General features: G+C 44.8%; 2 protein-coding genes across 11 annotated transcripts in view; one reads left to right on the forward strand and one right to left on the reverse strand.

Moving 5' to 3' along the window:
• Window positions 1–11,459, forward strand: part of BORCS5 (BLOC-1 related complex subunit 5) — a 79,336-nt gene extending 67,877 nt beyond the window's left edge. For 4 of the 7 annotated variants that reach the window (XM_017832848.1, XM_017832850.1, XM_017832849.1 and 1 more), the window contains one exon: window positions 7,128–11,459. In XM_017832848.1, coding sequence (XP_017688337.1) covers window positions 7,128–7,358 — 231 coding nt within the window. In that variant the 3' untranslated portion in view covers window positions 7,359–11,459. The other 3 variants (XR_001877699.1, XM_017832851.1, XM_017832852.1) reach the window with 3 other exon arrangements.
• A 1,636-nt stretch (window positions 11,460–13,095) lies between these two features.
• Window positions 13,096–26,213, reverse strand: part of DUSP16 (dual specificity phosphatase 16) — a 62,053-nt gene continuing 48,935 nt past the window's right edge. For all 4 annotated transcript variants that reach the window (XM_017832846.1, XM_017832844.1, XM_017832847.1 and 1 more), the window contains 4 exons: window positions 25,234–25,397; window positions 19,817–19,976; window positions 18,997–19,120; window positions 13,096–17,292 (listed from right to left, as the gene is read on the reverse strand). In XM_017832846.1, the coding sequence (XP_017688335.1) occupies window positions 16,116–17,292; window positions 18,997–19,120; window positions 19,817–19,976; window positions 25,234–25,397 (1,625 nt within the window). In that variant the 3' untranslated portion in view covers window positions 13,096–16,115. The remainder of the gene's footprint in view (window positions 17,293–18,996; window positions 19,121–19,816; window positions 19,977–25,233; window positions 25,398–26,213) is intronic.

The raw sequence follows: 26,213 nt of genomic DNA on the forward strand, positions 1-26,213 counted from the left end.
CACAGGCTGGGCGGTGGTCCCACAGGCTGGGACCTCGCATCTTGGGCCCCGCCCCTTCCCACCGATCCGTGTCCCTTGGGCTCCCGGTTCCCTTCCCCGTAGTTAAATTGTGAACGGCTCCACTCCCCCCCCCCCCCCCCCGCCGAGCTTTGTGTGTTTAAACTTTGGCGCGTAAAAGTTGGGCTGTTGCTAGCAGCGTGAGCGGGAGGTGTGTGTGTTGGTGTTGGGTGCATTTGTTGTTCTTTGGTGTGCTCTGCTTAATGCAGACATTATAGCTTGCCAGGCTGGGTAAGCATTGTTCGCTTGGGTGTCCCCCCCTTGAGCTTTGAGTTTTATGAGGTTATATATTTTGTCCCAAATCTATATGTGGAGGGCTTCAACCAGAGGCAGTTCTGGTACAGCTGTCTTAATGAAGCGTACCAACTCTGTTAATTCAGCCCTTGTAACCTATATGTAATAAGGCTTCAGCAGTGTAGCTAATGCGTCTGTGTCCTGTGAGAGCTCGGTGGGGAGCTTTGAGTCTCGGTGCTGCTAGCGTGCGCTGCTGAAGAGGGTCTTGCTGTTTGCTGATCTGTGTTGGTTCTCTGTTGGCTGGGCTTGCGATGCTGGGCTGTGGCGTCCCGGCGTCGGCGGCTGGTGTCCCAGTGCAGGCTGCGAGCGGCGAGCACAGGGCAGCAGCAGGCACGGGGCGGCAGAAGCGGTGGGCGGGCGAGCGGCGCTGGCGTTGGTCGGCTCAGCATCGGTCGTCGTCGGCGGGCGAGCGGCTGCAGGTGGATTGGCGTGTGCGTGGGCTTCAGCGATGAGCAGCGGCGTCTCAGTCATGTGGCAGCGAGTGCTGGTCAGCGGGCGTGGGCGCGGGTCCGTGTACAGCGGGCATGGTGTCTGCGGCGGCAGCAGCTGCAGCAGCTCCGGGGGTCCCGCAGATCGCTGGGCGGTGCGGGGATCGGGCGTTGCGGCGGGAAGGCACGGCACTTTCGGTAAGGTCCCGGCGCGGTTTGAATGCGGCGCGGCGGGTTTTTCGGCGGTGCTTTTAAGCACGCCGTGGGGCCGGCAGTGGCGGCGAGCAGGCGGGGAGCCGCGGTAGTTTCTGCTGGACAGAAACTGAAACGGGGCTCCGCGGGGATCCAGTGGTGGCTGGAAATGTTAAGAGGCGGCAGCGGCAGAGCCGCTTTGTGCACGTGGTCCAGCTGCAGCAGTCGGCAGCAGAGCCGCCTTTACCAGTTGGCCGACACGTGGGGACCAACAGGCTTTCCCTGGCGGTCTTAAGGTGCTCCGCGGCCCGGGTCTCCGAGCTGCAGACACGCTGTTGCACAGGGAGCAGTCCTAGCCGTGCGGGGTGACTTTCAGCTGGACTCACCACTTTTGGTGTTGTGTTGGACCCTCTCCGCTCTCTCTGGTTGCTGCTCTGATCTTGGTTTCTTCTTATCTTCTTTCTTCTCTTCTTCTATCGTGCACTTTTCTAATATTTTTGGAGCTTGCTAAACTAACTTTCCGTTTCTCAGATGCTCTGAGACAACGATTTACTGACGTCAATGTTTTTTGCAGTAAAAGACTCCCGCGTCGTAATAATCGACCCGATAACGGAGTCTACCGGCTAATTTCCTGATTCAAAATAATCTAAACTGACTTAAAAAGTCCCTGTTCGGGCGCCATGTGTAGCTTGACGCAGTCCTTGTATAACAAGGAATAAAGCTGCTCCTCGTGGTGGTGTGAACAAAGAGACTTTATTTCAAAATCCGCGCTCTTTTATCCCTACATACCATGTGACTTCTTCAGCCAATAGAGTTACATATGACGGCGCATGTTATTTTGGGCCATGCTGTCCCAGCACATCTCTCATGCCTTTAGACACGCCTCCCACACTCATCATCTTGCCTTATTGGCATTTTAGGAGGGAGTGGAGAAGCTGAGAATGTCCAAGCGTCCTCAGATGTATTTGGTTTGTTATGTATGTCAGCAGTGCCTCTCTAGAAATTTGATTCCAAGTTTAATGAACTTCTGCAACCATATTCTGCACCCAGGGAAAATGTGTCTAGCTGCAATTTTCATTCTCAGTCACTGAACTAACAAGATGTGACCACTGTTTCCAAGGCCTCAGGACACTCATATGCCCATGGCAGAGGTGTTATAAACCCATGCCAGGTAAGAGATGTATATATATGGGCACTGGTTTGTTTTCAGTGTGGTCTCTTGAAAAGAATTGGGCAGTGGCCAGTGCTGACCTCAGTCTTTTTGTGCGCTAAATTAATGTCTTTATTCTGCTTGGCAGTGTGGGCCAAGAAAAATTTTTAAACGAATGCAAGAATTTATGGTGTGCAAGATGTCTGACAGTATCCTCAGTTGTTTTTGTGTTTGTGGTGGTTTGGGCTAGGCCTTCCTTGGTGACCAGTTTGTAACCAAGGAAGGGTCCAGATTTACCCAGTATTCCCTACGATTTTTACGTAAGCCAGATTATAAGAAGAGAGGAGGAGAGGCCTTCGCTCTCTTTCCTTCCAGCGGCTTGGAGGTGCAGGTTCCCTGCTGTTGAGTCTGCCGTGTTGGGGAGCGAGGCCTGGTTGGGCCTTGCCGACCTTGGGAGACAGAGGTTGCCGGCGATCGTTCCAGAGCGACTCTCAGTTGTCCCAGGGGAGTAGTGAGCTATTTTTCTTTGCTAACGTTTTAGTTGTTAGATATTGGGTCTTGGGATATCTATATATTTTATTTTAGTTTTGTTCCCTTTCCCCCTTCCCTTTCCCTTGTGAAATTGTATATAAGTGTAAATATATTTATATATCTCACTTTGGTTGTCTCTCTCTCGTTTCGGGTTTTTCTTAGTTTTTTTCTCCCTCTTCTCCCTGAGGTTTTGGGGGGGGGACTTCTGGTGGTAAGGTTTGGAGACTTGGCAGGGAACCAGCTTCAAACCATATCAGTGTTTCACCAGTGTGGTGTTACAAATAGGCCTGTGTAATGCAGAGGAGACTCTTATGGGTTGACAGTGTGAATGGTGTAGCAGGAGAGGCTGTGCTGGGGCCCATTTAAGTGGGGAAATATCCATCTTGCCCTGTTGTTGGAAGTAATTATTAATCTGTTTTTATCTGAAGAAAGAAAAGCCCTGTAGATGTCGTTTCATGTTTAAAATGTGAAACTGAGGCATGAATTAGTGTCCCGCTGCTGCTGAGCCACAGAAGAGGCATGAGCTTTGAAACAGAAAAAGGCACAAATTGTGAATATCACTGGCTGTACTAAAAAATCATGTCATGCTGGAAGGTGAGTTTTAGGCTTGTTCATTTTTATATACTTCTGAAAGAAGTATATATATATGTAGTATATCTATATATACTATAGAAGTATATATATACTATATATATATACACTATACTTCTGAAAGAAAAACATGAAGAAATATGCTTTTCAACACAGGAAGGGAAAAAAAATCCTGTCTTCTACTCTGGGCATGTCCAGCCTCAGGTTTGTTGCTTTAACAGGAGGAATGATTTTTGGAAAGAAATAAAATATTCATTAGGAGCTCTCACCCTTTCACTGAGAACCAATCTTTTTTTCTCAAGTCCAGATTGGGCAGAACTTCTTGTTTTGATGAGAATTAAGACTCTGACCTCACATGCTGGGCTCTGCCCTCTGCTTTGTTCTGTTGCTTCTTTACAGGCTTCAGGTCCAGCCTTTAAACTCTCTAAACTCTTCTGTACCTCTCAGTTGGGGATGATTATAGCTTACTCAGTGAATATGTCTGAAGGACAGATGGGTGATGATGAAGCCTTGATGGTGGTCATCAAGGGGCTGGTGACAGTGCTGCTTCACATCTCTCATATCTTCTGGCTTCAGAGTAGTGACCAGCTGATGGGAAGTTATCTGCAACTTGGTGGCCTGCTGTATAGGAGGCTTGAAGCAAACAGAGCAGAAACAGTGGCTCAAATAAACACTCTCAGATGGTTGTAGGATACTGGAAGAGCAGCTAGCTCTGGAGTGTTTTGCTGGCCCTTCCCAGAGAGCTTCACAGATAGGGATGGACAAGAAGGCTGAGACTTGAGCATTTTGCAGAGGTGAATTTGGCAGGGCTTCATGTCAGGGAGGTGGGAGTTGATGGGAGCTGTTCAGAGAAGGCAGATTCACTCATTGACCCTCAAGGGTATCTTGAAAAGCATGGACTGCCTTGGCTGTAGGCAGGGGAGCAGACTCCCCCTCAGCTCCCCTTCTCCAGATGCTTTTATTGGTACTGTATGAAATTAAATAGATTGGAATTAAGTGGATGTTATGCATGTTCCCTGCTCATTATGGATTACCAAAGGCTAGTTTTAGTCTCTGTGGTGGGTAAATAGGGCTGACCCTCAGAGTATGAAGGACCTGTCTGAGTGTGAGAGGAATGGGACTGCATGCCAGGAAAGGTAAAAGCACAAGGACTGGGATTAGAGGAGCTTGCTTGGAGGGGGAGGAGGCAGGAAGGATGTGTGTACTTAGGCCTGCTTCAAGGAAAGCTGCAAAGAGACATTGGCATTTATCTACAGGAATTAACATGTAGTTGCCTTTTTTTTTAATAGTTAAAAATACCAGGCTCAGTCTGAGTAAAAATTGACCTTTCCTCACAATTACTCAGTTTCAGTCCTCCCCGTTGTGTCACTGGTTGTGCAGCTGTCGTGGCTCCCTCAGCAGGCAAACCCGAATGCTAGGTGTAGGGGAACTGTAGGAAACACTCACTTCCACCCTTTCTCCTTTTGTGTGAGGCAGCTTTTTTTTATGGCCATTGTGAATGTGTCCAAAGGTAGCAAAGAGCTTGGAAGCCACTCCACATTTCTCTTTCCTATTGCAGGTCAACTCCAGCTTCTTCCTGCATTCCTCACCCGTAAGTGGACGTTACACGTATTTACACAAGGAGCCTAAAAAGTCAGCAGATGGAAGTTATTGGAATGAAGAAAAAAGGGGGCCTTTGGTGTTTTTTGTTTAAAAGCTTGGTAGGTGCAAGCTTTGCCTCTTATGCAGTGCTGTGAGGCCACATGGAGAACCTGCCTGTGGATGAGAAGTTCAGAACTAGAGGAGGTTTGTGCCTGGGTCCCCACACTGCTCAGTTTAATGAGGCATGCTGGCTTTTGGCAGGTTTCCGACTGACTGCCACTCCAGGCCACTGTCTCATTAGGTAGGATGTTTTTAGGCACTGGATTTAACTTACTGGTTGGTGGTGGTCTGCTTTTTACACACTCCAATTTACAGAGCTAGTGCCAAGCTACTAAATTATTGAACTGGGGTTTTAATAGAAACCCCTGTGTAGGCTTAAATTGTTTCCTACTCTATTTGGAGTTTCCTGCTCTGCTGGTTTTATTTTCTCCTGTGTGCGAAAGTGTGGAGGGAGGAATTCACAGAGGCAAAGAAGAAGAATTCAGCCTGAAAGCAGTAGAAAGTACAGATGAAATTAAAGAGTATCCAGCTCTGATGGAGGTAATAGAGGAAAAAATGTGCCCTAATCCCCATGACAAGTTCAGTGGAAACTTGTGTGTTTGTTTTAAATGCTGTTTGTAAGTAAGTTAAATTACAAAAAACCTAAGGTAACTTAGGTTTTCAGTATTTGCTTGACTATTTCTGACTTGACCTCTTCCCCAGGGCTTGAAAGGGATGTTTGTCAGCAGATATAGCTTCACCAGTTATTCCCCCAGTGCCAAACCCTGCTGCTGCCAGTGGGACGGCAGTGCTCCCTGGTGGGACCTCCGTCCTCGGTGAGGGATGCACCTTCCAGCTTTGCACCATTTCCACCCACTCCTCCCCCTGCTGAAGGCTTTCCCCTACAAACCTGCACCACTGGATACTGGGTCAGGATTACACTTGCTGATTAAGTACTGTGTAAGTCAGATCGGGTCAGCACGGTGTGTTTTTTAGCACCGCACTGATAAATTTGTGTTGTCCCCGGTGACAGGTACAGTCACTGTTCTCCGCCAAATGGGTTGACTGTCACACAGTTAAAGTGTGAGGGATGTGGTTTCAACCTGTGTTTCATAGTAGACCAGGAGCTCTCAGCACCAATTCCCTGAGGCTGCTTCATCATGAGCAGTGACCTCCTTCCTCTGGGAGTGATTAGATGGGAGAGATTTGGAAAAAACAGTGGTAAGAGGTGGCAGTGGGCTAAAAGTGGTCAGTGTGTGTCTGTCTCTGTCCTTCACTCAGCAGCCCCTGTGGGCATGTGCTGTGTCCCAAGTGAGGGACTGCTTTCCACAAAATGTCTTCAGAGTCGGAAGAGCCGAAGAGCCTGTGCGCTGGAATGACCGGGATTGTTGAGTGCAGCTACAGCGAGATACGGGCTTGAGGGCTCGGAGCAGACCTGTTACCAAACTCTTTGAACATGTGGTGTGTCTTACAATGTGTAAAACAGCTTAAACTGTCTGACTCGGAAGCTACTGACTGAATTCTGCCTGGGGTTTGCAGGTCTGGCTGAAGAGAAGATTGGACTGTGAATTATAAAGGCTACCTTCATCACTCAGTGGCAGGAACAGCACAGCAGTTCCTGTCATTGTCATCATGCTTGAGCTATGTTTGGGTACTGACTGTGTTTAATTGCATGGCTAATTTACTTAATGTCTCTCTGGGGGTCACTCATAACACTCCTTATTTTTGGGTTTCAGGGAAATTAGGGACAGTAGCAATCCATTGTGGTTCTCAAGGCAGGAGTTTTCCAGATGACTGTGGCTTAGTTGCAGAGTAACCTGGCTAAACCAAGGAAAATTAGCACTGGCAAGTATGGCAGAGCTTAATGCTTGCAAATGAACAATCTCCAGTGAAAATATACTATAGGTGTAGGCAGAGGCCATGCGTTCCCTGAGTTTGTGTAACTTGGAGGATATGTATATTGGTTTATTGGGAAATCCCTGGCAGTGCCTGCTGGCTTTCAGTCCTGCAGATAAAGAATCTTCTGATTAGGTATTTGGGTGTAGAGCTGAGGTTGTCATATGTCACCCCTGGTGTACAACTATGAACCCCATTTAGCGACAAACTGGTTATGTACCTTCCGAGGAGCTCTTTTCTACCTGTCTGGTATCTCCAGTGGGGCATCTAAGGTGGTTCTTGGTTGCTTTTAGGAAAGACAGAGTACTGAAACGTCTCCAGCAACAGTTGGCCTAATGTGCCTTGCTCTACTTGTTGTTTTTAAACAGATGGACCTCTCTGTGGAAACTCTTTACAGCTTCATGCAGGAGCGCCAGAAGAAGTATGCCAAGTATGCGGAGCAGATCCAGAAGGTCAATGAGATGTCTGCCATCCTTCGCCGTATCCAGATGGGCATCGACCAGACGATCCCGCTGATGGAGCGACTGAACAGCATGCTGCCGGAGAGCGAGAGGCTGGAGCCCTTCAGCATGAAACCTGACCGGGAGCTGAAGTCCTAGCTGACCCAGCAGGCTGCCCCTCCTCATCTTCCATGCTCCAGTGTTCAGCACAGACACGCTTCCAATAGGCTGGATTGGCAGATGTTTGAAGCAGACAGCAGTGCTGCCTGACTCTGCCAGGGCATCGGAGGAAGAACGGCATCAGCTGCCAGAACTGCACAGCCAAGAATCCAGGAGCTCCCCTGTCCTGTCGTCTGGAGAAGATGATTTACATTTCTTTCATCTCCCTTCTCTTGGCCTCCTGTCTCCTTTACCACTACCACCGCCTGTGCAGAGACATTTGTTTCATTGCTGTTGGGGTTTACAGAGGAGGAATTTTCTTTCATCTGAATTTTTGTTTTTTACTAAAAAAATTCAAAGGGATACAGGGTGTGTGAACCTTCTGACATGATTTTTGTGCCACTGGGGTTTAGACGATCAGATGGCTGGAAGGTATTTCTGACATCCCCTGGCCTTGGAAATACGTGTATTTTATAGGTGAAAGTGTAAGAACCAGGAACTGGCTTATTAAAATCTACCTATTATCATAATTAATATGGTTTGCATTGCAGGGTTTTGGCATGTCCTCGAGGCTCCTGTTTGTATGGACTCACTAATTTATGAGCCTGTAAAGGAATAACTGTTCTAGATATGTATGTAGTTAATGTTAAGCAAGCTTCAGTGTTCCTTTCCCCCTTGCCCTGGCAATGTCCCCATGCCCCAGCTGGTGGCATTTCATGTTCTTCTGACAGGCACTGGTACCAGCCTGCTCACTTTCCATCCCAAAGTTGGACATGAGGTGTCTTTTTTATTGGGACGCTCCAGTTATCTTGGTGCTGTCTTTTCTACCAGAGAGGTGCACTTGCTTCTTTACTGTCTGGGGTATGGAGTGGAGAGACACAAGAAGTCCTTTGGGTCTTTGCACTGGCTTAGCTGCCATTGTGCTGAGAGCTGGCCTAAGCGTGCTGTTTCATGACTGAAACCACACGGCCTTTTGGGGACTGTTCTCAGCCACCTGCTCCAAAGGCAACAGGATGTTCTTGCCTTCTCCCAAGGAAGCCAAGGGCACTGCTGGAAGGCAGGCAGCATATCCATGCTGCCTGGCTGCTGGGCTGACCCACAGGAGACAGGGTAGTTGCCAAGTCTGTTGCTGGTCTGCTGGCTGCAGGCACTTTGCAGCACCTCTCTGAGCTTTGGTTTCCCCCTGTGTAAAACAGGGATATTTTACATGCTGCTGTAAAAATATTTATAGATCTAGAAATTGGGTTTAACAGCCTGCATCACCAGTGCATGGCAGCTCTTGTTGCAGCAGAAAGAGAATGTAACCAGGAGTGAGGAGCCCTTGATTTGCTGGGCCAGGGTAAGTTTGTGTCTGTTTTGTTGGACCCAGGATGCTGTTGCTGGTGAGGAGGCTGAAGTGCCCATGAACCCCGAGGGTGGTTGTATGTCAGGAGTGCAGTTGCAGTGGTGAGGACGGCCCTCTTTGAGAGTCAGAGACAAACCAGCCTCCAGTACAGCACAAGGCTAGGTGACTTGCCAAAGGCAACTTGCTTTGATACATCTTGGTACTTAAGAGTATTTAATCAGCAAAAGGTTGTCTCTGAGCATTTGGAAATAAGAATGCAGTAGGTTTTTGATGATATTAATTATTGCCTGGTGGCAAGAAGCAACAGGCTGTTCTCTTGTTGCATTCCCAAAGGCCATGTAGTGTAGAGTGAATTTTTGTGATGCAGACTGCAGCAAACTGATGTGCATCTGAACCACAGTGGTGGTTGGACCCCAGGGCCTGCTGAACACTGTCTGAAAGCGGAGTCCTATAGAAATTAAGCCCCCTAGAATGATGCCCTGGGAAGAGCAATTGACTGCTTCAGAGAGGCCAAGGAACTCAGCAGGAGATTTTTTTAGCAAAGGCAGCAGAGTAGGCCTCCTTGCCTGCTGCTCCCACCCCAGAGGTTTTACACAGTAATATGTACGTAGGCATATGCTGTATGTTGCATGGGATACAACATCCTTGTTCAAGCTTCCTGCCCTATTTTACACTTGGTTTGTTAAAAGCTTACAGTGTGAGACTTAACCCATGAGAACCTGCTTGTCATGGCCATGCCCAGGCGAGTCGTCATTGTCCATCATGGAATGTGTCCCTGCCTTCTGCCATCAAGACATACAAGAATATTGAACTGCTTTAAATAGCAGCTGCAGTAATTTTTGTCCTGTTTGTCCAAATGATGCTGTCTGGATGTTTAAAATGGGCAACATTCAGCTGTCTGCCAGACGGGATCATTTAATATCCCACACCCTGGTGTGCTGGAAGCCTATGCTAGTGGGAAGATCCTGATACTGGATCTCAAGGCAGGGCCCTTGAGATGTTCTCTCCTGTAAGATGCTCTCTCGCGTAAGGTTTCTAGACATCTAGCCTCATGCCATTAAGTATCAGATAAAAGCATTGCTCCATGCAGTTCTAATGAGGGCAAATGAATAGTGTTCCCATCTGAAGGCTGCAGGACCGAGGGCTGCAAATCAGTTCCTTCCTCATTTGCTGAAAAACACCTGGGCATTGGGCTGAGAATGGGAGAAAATGCTTGTTCCTAGGAACACTGGCTGTGCTGCTGGGCCTCATAGGTAGAGCTTTCAATACAGCAAGGGCAGATTGTGAAAGACCTACTAGCTTAACTAGAAAGAAATCAGAGCTGAAACGTGAAGGGGAACCTCTTCCAAAGCTCATATGTCATCACCTCCGTTCCACAGGATAGTCACTTGTATGGGTACTGTAAGACAGCATGCACCCTCTAACTGTTCTCAAGCAATGGTTTACAGCTTTATTTAAAACATTGTCATGGCCTTCATTAACTGTAAGTCTTTGGCCCTCTTGCTGAGGGGAAGATGCCTCATGCCACATCTTCTTGAGCTGCTGTTTGTTGCTTGGCTGCTCCTTGTTGCCTTTGCTCTACACGCTGCTTTCAGCTTCAGGTGCAGGTGATGCTCAGGGTGAGACTGTTCTTCACTCCATGCTGCTTAGCAGGAGATTTGAGATGTGACTGAAATTACCTTTCTGCTTATGAATTTCCTTTTCCAAGCCAAATGCTCTTGGAGGAGGCCTCAGGTATCTTTCACAAATGTGCTAGCTGTTACTTCTACCACAAATTTAGTGCTATGAACAGAGAATAATCTGGTGTGCTCCACTGAAACCAGACATTTCTGCCCTTTTCTGCTTTCTGAAGTGGTGTGTGGTTTGGGGCACAAGGTAAGGTTCTTGATATGCAATCTTCTGAAAAGCTGGGGAGGAGAGTGAGTCTCTGAGTCTGTGGTTCCCTGCTGGCCTGAACTGCTTTGGTCCTTCCCCTGACTGCTGTTGCAACTCTCCCCTTGTGCTGCCACTGGTGTTTGTTGCATCCCACACTGGTCAGTGTGCTGCCTGTGCAGAAGAGATTTGCTTTGTTCTGTTTTTGTAATTGAATGCATTGACAGGGTGGTAAAGTGCCAACCTATCTGCAGGGCAATTTCTGTGAAGATCTGGTGAAGGGGACGGAAAAGACTTTTCATGTTTGTTTTTTTTAAGTAAATGCATTTTAAATTAACTATACTGAAATATTTAAAGTGTGTTTTTTTCCCTCCTCTAAGCTTTTACACAGAAAGAGTAGAAATACATGTTTTTCTCAAGCCCATGCACTGTATGAGCCAGCCCCTCTCTCTGACTGTGTGCCAGTGGTGTCCTGAGGTACCACTGTACTGTCCCTGCTGTTCCCAAGCTGCCAGCATGCATTTTGATTCCCAACATTATGGCTGAGCGCTCCATGGTTTATGAGTGGTTATCCTGTTTGCACATTTGCTCTCTGTTCAGCTCCCTACATGCTTACATGTTCCACAGCTCCAGCAGTAAAACATTTGGTGTGGCTCTTTCCCAAGTGTTTTGTTTCTCCAATTGCCTTGCTTATTTTTCATTTTCAGTGCACCACTTCTTGCCGTGACCTATGTGGACAGTGCTGAGCTTTGCTTTGTACCCAGAACCCACCTTCATGCTGTGGACATGGCTGGTCTCACTTGCCCTGGGGCTGCCCCTGCCCTGGGACTGTAAGGAAACGTATCCCAGAGTGAAAATAAATGTTGGGTTTTCTTCCAGTACCACCCCAATTCTGGTTGGCACTGATGTCCAGTTCAAACATGTGATGTGAGCGGCAATGCTTGGGACTCAGCAGCAGTGGGGTGGGACTGTAGTTAAGCTAGCTGCCTACCTTTTCTGTGCTGGCAACCTCGTGGAGGTGATGAGGATCTGGGATCAAGAACTCAAGACTTGTGTAAGAATGCAGTTTCCCTGTGCAAAGCACTGGCAGTGTGAGACAACTGCCTGTTTTGTTAGGGCACTTGCACCTTGTGTGCACTCAGCGGCTTTCCCAAGCCTGAGTGGGAAGATTAAGCATGAGCAGCAGAGTATATCCTGTTTCTTTTATTCTTTCCTCCCACACATATCTTCCTGTCAAATAGAGACCATGTCCTGACAGATGCTTTACATCAGTTCTTCGCCAGATCACAGAAGCTGGAGCTGGGCATCCTTGGACAGGCTGACTTCCAGGCTGGCCTCTGCCCTGCTGGCTGCTCATCTCCTCCTCCCAGTTCCTTGCACTTCACTGAATGGGTCAGACTCTGCTTTTAGCGCAAGTTTAGCCTCTTTCAGCTGGTCTGTGATCCTTCTGTGGCGGCTGTTGGCTTGCTTTTAGCTGCCACAGTTAGGTTTTAACTTCTTCAATACGTGAGCCTGCACGGGACAGCCTGATCCACAGGAACCCTGAGATTAGCTCTGTTGGTTAGAAAGTGGTGCTAATAATGACAAAGTTGTGGGTTTGATCCCTGTATGGGCCATTCACCCCTTGTGGGTCCCTTCCAACTCAGTATTCTGTGATTCTGATTCTGTGAAGGAGAACTGCTCACCCAGCAGTCCCCAAAGCCAGGGAAGGTCTGAGGTGGTGATGGATGGACTCTATCTGAGGCAGGTTTCTGTGTAAGAGTTGCTACATCTTGTTTGTAGAAAATAAGCACAGAAACTCACATAGGTTGTTACTTGTGCTCTGGCTGATGGTTTAGTTTCTTTTAGGGAGGCTAAGAATTCTGCATTTCCCTCTCTGGGATTATGCTTTGATATTCTCTTTTTAAGAAAAGAAAAACCTTCTGCTACTGCACCTGAGTTTGAAGATGCTGTTACACAAACATTGTAGTTTGTATGAGCTATTCTCTGAAGCAGCAATGAGGGGCGTACTCCAATCTCAGCAAGCACAACTTGCTCTGCATGCTTCAAGACTGACAGAATCAGTCAAAACAAGTATTTAAACAAGTAATTACATTAATCTTCAAATAAGAAGTATGGGAGGCAAAAAAAAAAAAACCAAACCAGGGGGATCATTCTAGGTAACTTAATCCATTTGAAATACTTGCTTCAACAAGACTAACGCAGCTGCCTGAGGAACAGGTTACTCAAAACTGTATTAGACATTGTTATTGTGTTACATGCAGAGAAGTGCCACTGTTGCTCTTCAAGGGAGCAGAAGAGGTGGGGTATTCAGGAACAGGTAAGAGGCCTAAATGGTTACTGGTGCTATAAAATCATGGCTGCTTGTGACAAGTGGTGCAAAGCTGCTCAAGCCATGTAATTCATGAGCAGGCACAGCTGCAGAGAAGGGTATGTATGATAAAGGACAAGCCCCCTGCTCGTCCTGCCTACTTAGGAGCAGGTTGTACTGCAGGCAGGTAATGCACACTCCACAACTCCTTCCTCAGCCCTTCTATATAAACAGGTACCATTTCTGATTTTATTTCATCATACATACAGGTAATTCTCATGACACAACAAGATGAGAAACTCACATCTCTCTGAACCATTTGAATAGCTTGCCATAAACCAAATATGCCAAGTATGCCATACACCAATGGCCACAGATTATATTCATATTGAACATGTACACATTTCCCCTCTCACATCCTCCACTTTGCCTTCCAGACTTCTACAAACCATTTCCAGTATTGTTCAGGGACAGGACTCTAGTTTAGATAGGAGCCAGGGCACCACCCTGTGTGGGACATGGGGTTAAGGCTTCCTCCTGTGGGGACTTATCCCCTGAAAATACCAAACCTACAGCTTTGATTCATTCAGGGACTAGAGTGTACTGGAAATCACAAGGAGCCACAAGACCAGATTTCAGTTCCTCAGAGGGCAATCAAGCAAACAAACCCCAAACACAGGAGAAGACCCAAAACCCAAACATAGAGAAGGGGGGAACACACATGTCTGAAGGAGCACAAAAGATAGGAAGAATCTGTTTCTGTCTTCAGGGATTGATATGTGTTAACCCCCATTAACTGGTTTAAATCACAGACATGGGCTTTTCCTGGAGGAAGCACTGTTAAACTGTTTACATAGGTATATACACACAGAATATGTGTATATATATGCTGAAAAGAGTTGTAATGTAATTGTTTTCACCTGATACATAAACAGAGACAAGTGCCAGTATGTTTAATGAACACCTGATATGTGTGATGTCAACCTGTCCCTTGCCTGGGCTACCTCTTCTTCCAATATCTCGTACACACAGCCCAAACAGAGCCTCCTGGTGCTGTCTCTCTCTGTGCCTTTTGCACTTTTTAGGATTAAGTTAATCAATGCTGTAGCTTTCAGTGCTATTTTCAACAGTCCACCGTAGGAAATTAAAGTCACATCCTAGCCACAAAACATATCAATGACAAAATCTTCTCCACTTTTCAATATAGTAAAACCTGAGATTTGAGTCACAAACTAACTAAACTTACAGTAAAAAAACCCCTAAAATAACCCAAGCTGCTCACTTGAATTAGGGCTTCAGGTTGCTGCTGACAAATTTTTTTTTAAAGCTGTTGGCCAGGGTTTAAGTGTTTGTTTCATGTGATGTACAATTTTCAGCTGCCTGCACTGAAATGGGACAAAAAAAATATAGTTTCCCCTCAATACACATTTTCTGAGGGGAAGCTGGGAAAGACCGAGGTAAGACATGTGCAGCTTCCCTCAGAGCATGAAGGATGAAGCTTTACTCAGTGCCTCTGGTACCACCCCTCACTGACCACAAATCTCTTGCAGCAACGTGAGCAGGGCAGCCCAGCTACCGCAGGAATGGGAGCTGGAGGGGAAGAAGCTGGGTTGCTGTCAAAAACAACATGAGAAGGGCTGTGCCTAATCTTCAGTGAAACACCCCCTTGTCAGCAGGGATGTGGCACCTCCTCACATTGGCATCTTCTCTGGAGTGATGAGGGAGGACACGGTACAGCCTTGAGCATCTGCAGACAAATCACACATCAGCATGCTGGGAAACCAAGATCCTACACTGGGACAGAGAACAATGGCCAGGATCGAGTTCCTCTGAAGCTGTGAGTGTGGGAGGGGAGTGGCTTCCCTTAATGGAAAGCTGTCCCTTCTCAAACCCCCTTTCCTTCACACACACTATGAGATGGGACACTGGAGCCCCCTTCTGTTTTCCTTGGGCAGCCAGCCAGACTTCCCTTTATCTGATGAAGTCAGCAAAACTAATGAGAAGCCAGTCTCAATCCATGTTGGAATGGAATAAAACCCAACTACTTGCATTGCCCCCACCCCATGTAGGACCGGGACCATAAATGAAGAGCAGTTCCTCAGTGGTACTGCTCAGTTAAGGATAAAAGCCTACCCCATTTTTATCTTAAAAACCACAAAAAAAACCCAAATAAAACAAAACAAAAAACCCCAAACCAAAAAAGCCTTCAAGAGCCTCCTATTGAATTATTAACTGGCAAGAAAAGCATGTTGTGGCCACCTGTAGCAGCCACTTCTCTTGCATGTAACCCTACCTATCAACCACTCCATTACAGCTTAGAAGCCAAAGCAACTACCCCTCTCCCAGAAGCCAGCTTAATATAAAAAATACGAATACTGTATCAAAAGACTGGGGGAAACAGTCCTAAGTATGGTTCATTCATCTTCTTTTAGGCATTGCTGCTGAACCAACTGAAACAGTTGTGCGTAGACAGCTTTAAAAAAAATAATCAAATGTGGCTAGTTGTTACTTGTTCACATTGCTGATGAACTGACTACCAGCATGTGGCAGCCATAAAGCCCTAGTTTGTTTTTTATATTTTTGAGGTACTGTTTTTTTCTCTGAAGCAGCTCTCTAGCAAATCACTTAAAGCCTATCCATTAGAACAATAGTTACACCAGTATTTACATTTGTCTGAAATGTGTGTTCAGACAAGCTTTGCTGTAACCAGTCCCTATGTCCTTTGGAATTGCTCCCAGTCTCCTTTCTTAGAGAAAAAAGGTCTCCCTCCAGAGGTTGGCTCAGTGTCAGGGCTAAGGTGCACTGGTGAACATATGGGGCATGAGGAGGGGAGAACAAAACTAGTTTTGACAGGTAGGAACGTGTTTCAGTGGAACCAGAGCAAGGTTGATGCCAAGAGAGCTTCCTTTATAAAACCCACTGAAATGCTGTGCAATCCATTGCATACAATTGCTTCCTCTATCAGGGAAAGACCTTTGAAGTGTTCTGCCCTTCTTCAGGAGAGGAGAGGAGAAAAACCCAGTGGTACATCTGGTGTCCTCGGGCAGACGCTTGCCCGTCATTTCTTTGCGGTGCTAACCTTTTGCTGCATTCACACTGAAGCCTCAAGGTTCTTCCCTCCCCCCACCTTTTTACACACAGTTTCAGATTTACAGGGATCTCTCAAATGCTGGGGGAGCAGCCTGGAGAGGGAAGCAACTCTGATACAGTCACACAAGCCTGCTGCCCCTCAGGACACTTCAATGATTTCCATGCTGCCTGAAAAACTTGACTGACTGCCTACTTTCCCCAGTTCTTCTCTGGATCTATTGTCTGACATGATGCTCTCCCCAAACTCCATCTGGCAGCTTCTGCGCTTAAACTGCTTTTCAAAAGAGCTTTCCTCGTGCCAGCTCCTCCTGGAGTCCCCTCGGTCCCCCTGCTTTGCCCTCCTGCGCACAGCGCAGGCCTGCTCGCAGCCCGTGGGCAGCTGGCTGCAGCTGTAGGCAGAGTAAGCGGCGCTGTTCCCGTAGATGGCTGAGGCAGAGTAGAAATGTGAGGACTCGGCTGCAAAATACCAGCTGTTGGTCAGGGATGTAGCCGATGTCTGAGGAGCCAAGATGTCCGAGTGCCAGCCTTTGAGGCCCAGCCCAGCAGCAGACTTTGCCAAATGCTGCTGGCTGGTGGAGAGACCAAACAAGAAGTTCGTTTGGTAGTTGTCTTCCATGCTCCCACTCCGGTGGAGGGGGTACAGGAGTGACCGCTGAGTGGTGGCACTGCCACTGGCTCTCCCCAGATGTTGCCGTTTGCCCTGGCTGTCCAGCTGCCACGTGTTCTGGGATTTTTTGGGAGGGTTTGCTTCCTCTTTGTCAGGGCTGGTTTCTGGGGTCTGCTCCGACACTTCTTGGACAGGTGAGAACTGACACAACTTGCTGCTACCCTCTAAAGCAGTTGCATGTTTGTAGTATTCCAGGGTGTCTTCAGAGGAGGCAAAGCCCTGAACTGACGCAGTCACGCAGTTGCTGCTTGATGAGTAGGACACAGATTTGATATCCAGAGAAAAAGAGCGCTTCAGCCGGTTGCTGTCTTCCACCTTATCCAGGGAGACGTGCAGTCCATTTATGCCCTGCACCAGTGGGCCATCTTCCAGAGGGGACAGGTGCCCGCATGGGGCACTGCCACAGTCCGTGGGTTTCTGTTCCACAATCTCGGAGGTAGCAGTGATGCAGAGCTGCTTCATGGAGAGGCTGCTCTGCCCTCCTTCCGGGACCTGCATGTGCTCGCTGCTTTTTTCCAAATGCAGAAGTTTCAACTTACTAATATGTCCAGGCTGACCAGTCTGGTTTTTTATCTTTTTCTCAAAGTCCAAAAGCTGGCCCAGGAAATTGAAGTTGGGAGAAATAGTCGGCCTCTTTTCTTTCACAAATCTGGTAAGAAGGGACAAAAAACCAAGAATTACTTAAAGAACCTGCTGCTCAGACCTAAGATAACCCTCAAGCGAATGTTGTGAATGTCTACAGCCTGTTCTTAACTTAGCTTGGACTAGGGTTCAGTCAAGCACAAGTAACTTGAGGATGGAGTTAAAAAAAGGCAGTTTTAAGCAAAATAATGCTGGATGCTGTCAATTGTCTCTATAGCTACTTAAAGGTGGCTAAAAAGTGGGTGGGGAAGAAAGCATTTTTTTAACTCTTCAGGATGTCCACAAATGATTTGAGTGCATCATTTTCCGTATTTACTTCATCAGTGGGATCTTTGCTACCTTGGTTTCTGACTGGAGTTAAGAGCTCCTCAAGTTTTGCATGAACAACATGTGAGTTTTAGCCAAGAGCCTGTCTCCCATGTGCTACAGAGAATGGACACCTTCTGCATCATTCCAAGGGATGACATCACATATTCCTTTCACTTCTCTCATGCTGTTGTTACTGCAGTGAGCACTTCCTACCCTGTTTATCACTGTCAGGCAAGACAAAGAGCCATGATAGATTTTGACCTTATCCAGCAAGTTCCAGCAATTCCTACCCCACGCTGGTATTGACCACTGATATGATAATCAAAAAGAAAAACAGAAAGGTGCAAATGCAGCATTAAAACAAAGAACATTCTCTCAAGTCCTGTAGGTGTTCAGCAGTAAAGGGCAACAGGAAAGCAAAATCCCTAGAAAAATTCACCTATTTTTGGGTCCTGTAGGAAGCAGCCTGACTGGCACAGGTGTGCCAATCCAAGCACGCAGTCATGTACTGGGTTGAATATGGAGAAGGTGTAATGATACTGAAAATGTTTAGCTGAACCAGAATTCTAAATGTATGAAAGACCTAAGTAATAGAAATCATGTCATATACTTCAAAGTTAAATACAAAAGCATACTTCCTACCTGTCTGATTTGCAACATAGCTAAATAAATACTCTGCTTTTACAGGCTGCAAAGCAGAAAGCTGCCCAAATCCCTCCTCCTCTGGTTTTGGGGTTTTTTTAAAGAAACCTTCCTGGACAAAAGAATTAACAAGGGAAGAAACCTTGAGGAGCTAAATGTAGTACAAACACACATATGTCACTGGGAAAATTAAATATTATTAAAAATGTAATCTCTCTGGGGAAGTGTACAGAAGATGAGTGTGCAGTCATTAAAACCAGCGTGAGAAAAATGGAAAGGTGTACTTGTGTATATGTGTATATACTAGCACAAATGCAGGCAAGCACATGAAAAATGTCAAACAAAACTTGCATTTTTTATTAGTGTTTTTTTTAAATTTGTGAAAGAGCCAACAGTGCTAAGGAATCGTCGAGCTGACATGATAACCTGGAATATCAGCTTGCACAAGCTCCCACCCTTTCCTGGCTGGAACCAGGAGAATATACATACATTTAATAGGCAGTTTACATTCCATGTATTTGCCTACTTGGAGCAAAGTCCATTTTGCAGGTGGGCAGTTAATATGAGCTGTGTGATGTCTATTCAACACCATTAATTTTTTTCTGGAGGAAGTCTTATACTTCAAACAAGAGTGTGCAGAGGACAGTGAACTACCAGGTAAAATGTCTGCTTCTACCCTTGGTCCTATAACATTTTATCATTCACTATAAAATAAGCACACAGGGACAAGAATTAGTATGAAAAGGAAATTTCTTCTTACCTGTAAGCTTCATCTAAGGACATATCCATTCTCTTCATGATATAGGCAATAGCAATTGTGGCAGAGCGAGATATCCCAGCTAAACAGTGCACTAACACATGGCCATTTGATGCTTTTGCTTTTTCTACATAGCAAAGAAATTGGCAAGAGTCAAAGTCGGCAGCATTTTACCATGATGAAAAGTTTGCAAAGAAAGCAATGTTATTTAAAATTATTCAAAACTTCCAAATTAACTGCTAATTACAAATCTCATGGAAGCTTTTAACAAAAAAATCACTTCTTTTCTCCAGCACTGTACAGCACTAAGTATAGAAAAAGCATAACACACACAGGAAACATACCACAGTTACAGTATACCTCAATTTAATGTGCACATAAACCACCCTATTTAGATGTCTGGGAAAGGTAATTGTTTCTAATTTTATATACAAGTAACAAGCAAGCATTCATGATGGAACAATCTGGCCAGTTCAAATTTGGCTAGCTCACTTCTCACAGGTCAGGACAGAAGCTGTATGTCCAAATTTCTAATTCACTCTCTGCAGACATATATTGGGATTCTACCAGATTGCCTGAAAGCAGAGTTGTGCTCTTAAGTGTTTTTGTTCTGTCATGCTGGAACATGCAGTGGCAGAATGTTACTTTGCTGTGTTATTTTGCTTCTGTGCTTATAAAGCGATGCTGATCATGTACACAGATCCCAAGGGTATTTTCATACCACCCAGAAAGCATTCAGGGCTTCTCCAACCATAACAGCAAGGCAGACACACAGAGGAGTCAAAAAACTGAGAGAGAGAAAGAATTTAAATTTTCTTCTCACCTATAAAATCGACTGATTTATCCAACCAAGGCAAAATTTTCTCACAAAAGCTGTCATTCACGGGCACTCTGAGGAAATGGGATTCTGGAATAAAATCAGGCTTCGGACAAGTATTGCTGGCATTCAGTACGTAGCTAATATCGTTCTGCTGCATCAGCTCCTAGGAGAGAGAGAAAGATTAAGCCTAGAGAAGTCAAAAGGTACCTCTGGCACATTACAAAGCTAAAAACCAAACTGAAATTTGTGTTGGAATTCCTTTAGTTGTATAAGGGACATTCTTTTGAGAAAAAGATAACTCCTCAGTTTTTAATTCTTTTAACAACTTTTAAGGAGACATCCAGTGCGTGCAAATAACATTTGGACTGCAAATCCCATAAAACCAAAGTTTACAAAGAACAGAAATAATAGTAGAATACCTTCTGCTACTTTGAAGCATCACTTCCAAGAGAATGAATTTTTTGCTATTTTGGTTTAAATTCTCACTGTGCAAGCTGACAACAAACACTTCCCATGTGCTGACCTGAATATGTGTTTTCCCAATCAGATATCTGAGGTTGCCCTATCACAGGTATTGGTGAGAAATATGAAATGAAATGGATGCCTTTTGTAGTCTCCTCTCAGGTCTCAGGGGCTTTCTTTTTTCTAAGGGAATGTGAAAATTCCAATATGTCACTGATTTCCCCCTCCCCGTTCCTGCACATCTCCCTGGCTGAACCAGCAAGCTCCCTTCAGCCCTGCCTGCCCTTCACAGCTGATGCTGTTGCACCTTCCTTACATACTGACATGTTTAAAAGCAGGTGTGCTGTAAGGAAATAGGGGAATATTTGGAATTATCCAGAGAGGAAAGGTACTGGGAATGGGTTTCTTGGTGCAGGGGACTAGTTGACTCCTGGTATCTTACATGTGCAAGGGATACCCCCGATGCCCAGCATCCCTCCCTCACTATCCTGGGCTACACAGCTTTCCCCTTCCAGCATCCCAAGCTCTTCAGCATCAACTTCTGTGAAATGATTATTTGTTTCAGATCACTAAGATGAAATACTGACTCCAAACCAGCTCACTCCCTGTTGTCACTGCTTGAAGATGAGGAAGGATCAACTGGAATAGCCAGTACAAAAGTACACGGAGGGTCATGAACATTCTCATGTATAAAGAAGGGAGGTGATGAACAAATGGATTGCCATGGTGCATTTTTGTTCAGAATACAGCTAAGGGGCAGGGGGAGGGGGGAATGAATTTAGAAGAATGGAAAACCTTATTATTTCTTTTAAAACATAAACGCTAGTGAGCTGCACAGTCCAGCCATCACAATTCCACAGTTATGCAAGGTTTTCGATGTGGAATTGATTATTCAAATGGGAACAAAAGATGCCAAGTCCGAGATCTACAGGCCAAAAAACCACCCCAAAATATTAGTGCTTGTCTTTCAGCCTAAGGCTAAAGAAAGAAGTTATACTTCCTTCTATTCTAAAGTATCAATCATTCCCTGTGCAACCTGCTCCAGTATAATAACTATAACAGTGCCTTAATTGTAAGGCACCCAAGAGGAAGAAGTGAATTATGATGGGAGGAAGATCCAGAAATCCTAATACTAACAACTTTGTGAAAAGAAGGTAAATGCTCTTTTGTAAGCTTATTTACATTTTATGACTTGTTTAATCTGAAAATTAATAGCACCCTAAAATGTTATTTTGTTCCAGGAAATAAAATCCAGGTCTGGAAGAAAAGAAAGAGAAGAGTTATGTAAGCAGGAAAGCAGAAAGTTTTACAGTTTAAATGCTGGTAAAAACCTTGAGGTGTAAGTAGGAGGCTTGTTCTGGCCCATAACCACAATACAGATTTTTTTTTTCTATTATACTAACTTTCAGAAAGGACACTATCACTGCCGTCGAGGTTAGAATTTAGTCTCCCTCTCTTTCACAAAGAGCAATGAATATCAGTACCCTCTTGCAGTGCCACAGAGATAACCACAATGTATCACACTGAGACCCAAAACTGAAACAAACTTTTCTCTTAGAACTTTTATGAGGTTTTTAGTATTGCAACACTGCAAAAAATATTATGAATATTTTCAGACTTAAACATTTAGAAAGAAATCTGTAAAAAATATAAAAAGTCTCCTAAATCTTTCCTGAATTAATCAATAGTTCTGCTGAAGGACACAAACGAAGCATTTCTGTTTGCATATCTTTGCCAAATAAACCATTATTAGCAGAGGTATTAATGGCAAGTAGCTGCAGTATTTTAAAAGATCATGAAGACAGTCCTGCAACAAGAGAAGCATTCCCCTAGCCATTCACTCTGAGATAAGCTTATAAAGCTCCTAAAAAGGTAGGCTCATCTTGATAAAATATCAAAATCTTTAAATCATCAGGTCAAATTAGTAATGCAGATTAAGATTTTTGCTGATATTTTTGAGACAATTTAATTTTAGAAAAATCAGTATGTCTGGTGACATAACTCACAGATAGCATCTGAAGGCAAAAATAAGGTCAGTGTGTACAACTACATCTTAATAGTTTTGGAAATCTTACTAGAATTTTTCAGCAATTTTTTTTTTTTTTTTTTTTAAATCTGGACCTGAATAGAAAACAACTATTTTAATCTTAACAGAAAGCTGGCTTCTTGTCCCAAGTACCTCCCACAAGGCCATTAAACCAGGGCATGCAAACTTAACCACTTCCCAGCTCCTTGAGTGTCTTAACGAAGACAGAACTTTGCTATTTACCCCTATTTTTTTGTTTCTGGCCCTCCACTTTTGAATGTTCTTTACTTCCCAGCTTTCTTACCAGGTATTTCTGGGCAACCAATGTAGTAAGAGTCATCCTTCTTGCTCTCCCCATTATCCTTGTATAGGGTACAGGCTTCCCCAGAAGCAAAGTATGTTGAAGGAAGAGCAGCAGAGATCCATTATTTGTGTTCCTAATGTGCCAATGTCCAGCTACCACTTCTAGTTAAATCAAGAAAGTGATTAAATCTGGGAAACTGGGAGTTGCCGACACTTGGGAAAACATCACGTGGACTCTACGAGGTAGAAATTGTAATTTGTTTCCACAGCTTATTAATATTTTCCAATATTAAAGATGGAAGCCATTTTGCATTTTCCAGAGGCAACCATGTACACTGAAGAGATGGGATAAACCACTGACACTAAAGTCTACTTCAGTGCAGTGAACAAGTGACCTGCCCAGAACAAAGCATTTCCCGTGTTTGTTCAAAGAGGAAAAAGATACAAAAAATAAGTAGATCTGAAATCATAAGATGTGTATTTGTCCCAAAAATGAATAAGAAATCTAGAGAGGTATTTTAGTTGCCAATGGAAAAACTTCCAAAAGATTGACTGTCAAGGATGACACCAGGCAGTAAGAACTTTCTGAACTTTCTGTAGGTGGTATGCTGTCATTTTTGTCATTCTCCACACCAAATGGGAAACACAGTAGTCTTTGATTTTCATTCCCAAGAGTATGTGAAGAAGTACCAATCCAACCAACTCCTGGGGCTCTTACATTAATTTTAAAGTATCTGCAGCTGCAGGACTTCCTTCAACACACACGGAAATTATCAAGACTGTAGATTAATGGACAAGAGAGCCACCCCCAGGGCTGAGCTGTAGCCAGCTCTGCCACACTCAGGGCTCACCAGCAGTAGTTGAGGTTTTTAGCCTCCTCCAGGCCTATAATGGAAGTTCTGACCGCTGCTACCACCTGGATTCCATTCCTGGAGAGGCACACATACCATGCCTGTGCCCAACGCTTATTCATATGCACCAATTTACTGCAAGGAACAGCCTCTTTCAACCCCCTGGGATTATGCACCATTTAGGAGTCACACCACTGGAGTTCCAGTCACATCCCAAACAAAGTAACACATCCCTGGCCCCAGAGGAGAACAAGTTGTTCCCTCCCTCCCCACCCTGTCTTAGAATAGCACCTGCCCTTGGCACACTGGAACAGACAGCATAAAAGCATCTTTCTAATACCCTACCATTGAAAGCAAAGAATTTTTTTTTCCTTTTAATTACTTAGTTCCTGCTGTCTTTTGTCTGGGGGCCACAAATTACTTAGGAAGAGTAATAAGCTGCTTTGACATCCATCATAAGTGAATCAAGTTTGAATTGCTGATTCACTACCTGGCAATAAAGACAAGGAAGATTTTAAAGGACAAAGCAGATGCAATGACTGCTGACTATCCTCCGTTTCTGTCCTCACTATTAAAGCACAATTACCTTCTACATGATTACTTGGGTTTCAAATATGCCCTTAAAATAACTAAAAACAGCCTATTAATGGCCAGACTGGAATGGAATGAAAGTAGAAGAAAACAGTGAAAAATGCAATGGTCAAAGTACATGAATGTGATCCAGTTACAGGACTATGTAGGATAGTTCCTGGCTTAAGCTTTGTACATGGATACAAACCCATACACAAAAGCCTTGCACATAATTAAGGCAATGTGGTAGGGTGAAGCACCCCTTCCCTCTCCCCTATCCATGTATTTAATGCCAGCTTATGAAGGCTGTTGGAGATTGAATAGGACTGTCAGATAATATGGGAGGCAAGAGGGCACATGCAGCAGAAGTAATAAAAATTCCTTTGTGAAGGGACCCAAGATTCAGACTGGAAGCAATATGAGTTGATCTCCTCATGGAAGCAAATATCTGTGGAATATAGACCTGCTGCAATTTGAGACAAGCTCTTTTAAACATCTGATAGTCCAGCATCCTATAAGTGATATATTTGATGACTTTGCTGACCATTTTAAATACACAAAAATATTCTGGGCTATTCTTTAGGAGCAAAAATTACTAAATGTACATGTACTTAGAAACAGTAGAAGTTTCTTAGTGCAGTGCTACCATAAAAGCTCATTTTAAACAACCCCACTGATTGTCCAGGTCTGAACATTTCAGTTGATGTACAAAGATTTGTTTGCAGTAGTCCCTTATTACACAATTCATGGTATTTAAATGCTATTTTTTCTAGCACTTGAAGGAAATACTAAAAAACAGACAATCTTCCTTTGTCCTACTGTAACCATTAAATTTAATTGTGTTAACATCCAAGACCTGCCAAAACAAACCAGTCAGAGCTGTACACAGGAAAGTACACCCGCTGTAATGGCAGATATGATAGTTTGCTGTTGGTTGATAGGTTACTGAGGAAAGTACCATATCATCTTCTCTGAGACGAAGGAGGAAGAAGACCAGGTTTCATATTACATGGCACGTAGATTAATTACATGGCCCGGTGGATCATCAGTTCTCACACAGCTTTCCATGGCTTATGCAGGCAGCTATTACCTGCACCTGCTTCAGCTGTTTCATAGCTATAAGGATGAAGCATGACAGAAGCATGGATAAAGATACATGGAGCTCATATACTCATCCAAGTAAACCCCGTGACACCCAGAATACTCACCTTGTTGAGGACATCTCGTTGACACCCAAGATAGAGATGAGGCAGTATTCTAGTTGGGCCAATGTTGGAAACGGGTAGGCAAGGTTGAGAAATGCAAGTAGGGATGAGTGTGGATTTTCCTTCACAGAGACCAGGAAAAGAGCTGGAGAACTCAGCAAATCCACCTGTGAGAGGAAGCGTATGTATTCAGTGGTGGTGTAGGCATTGGTGCCTGTACCAGTTCTCAGAAAGCACCATTTGTTGTAGGAGATGGGGAGGCACTGAGGGGCAGCAGAAAAGCCCTAAAGAGAAACTGTAACTGTGCCTCTTCCAGACGTACCATGACTGTGGAACCATTCAGTAGCAGACAAGGTGTCGCTACGTATTCCCACTCTGCCAAGAATTTCTCTCTACCTCCATTCCTTAGAAGTTTTTGATGCCTCCTCCCATTCTTAACAATGTGGAAATGAGACTTCGAAAAACAGCCACAGCACCCACCATACCCAAAGCATGCACACCTTTTCGTCTCCACCCCAGCAAGCTGTTTTTCTAAACACTTCCTTCTTCTGTATTAGGTTTATACTGAGAGTTCATTATGAAAAAGTAATGTTTACTCAATTTAGTGAAAGCGTCAATATGCATTTATTAATGTTAGCTTTTAAAATCCTGCATCACTGTTTTGTGTGCCGCTCCTCATTCATCCTCAGTCTTTCATTCAGCACACTGGAAGAAGTTTCAGCTTTCAAAGCCACACCAAGCCTTCTCCACCTCAAGTGGGGGACATGAAGCAGAGGGGACTACAGGGGGAAGACTTCACCAAGCCATGGACTCCCCCAGCAGACCACCAGAAGTCTCTACTCCCTTTAATGCTTGCTGGTTCTTTATCTGCACCAGTTGATAGGCCCTACCTGTAATATGGCTCCAAACATTTTCATTACCATTTCCCACCACTGCATTAAACCACTCAGGAAAACCAGAGTGGAATGACTGATAAAACATTT

The sequence above is a fragment of the Lepidothrix coronata genome, unplaced genomic scaffold (assembly GCF_001604755.1).
Source record: "Lepidothrix coronata isolate B3197 unplaced genomic scaffold, Lepidothrix_coronata-1.0 Scaffold208, whole genome shotgun sequence".
Lineage (NCBI taxonomy): Eukaryota > Metazoa > Chordata > Aves > Passeriformes > Pipridae > Lepidothrix > Lepidothrix coronata.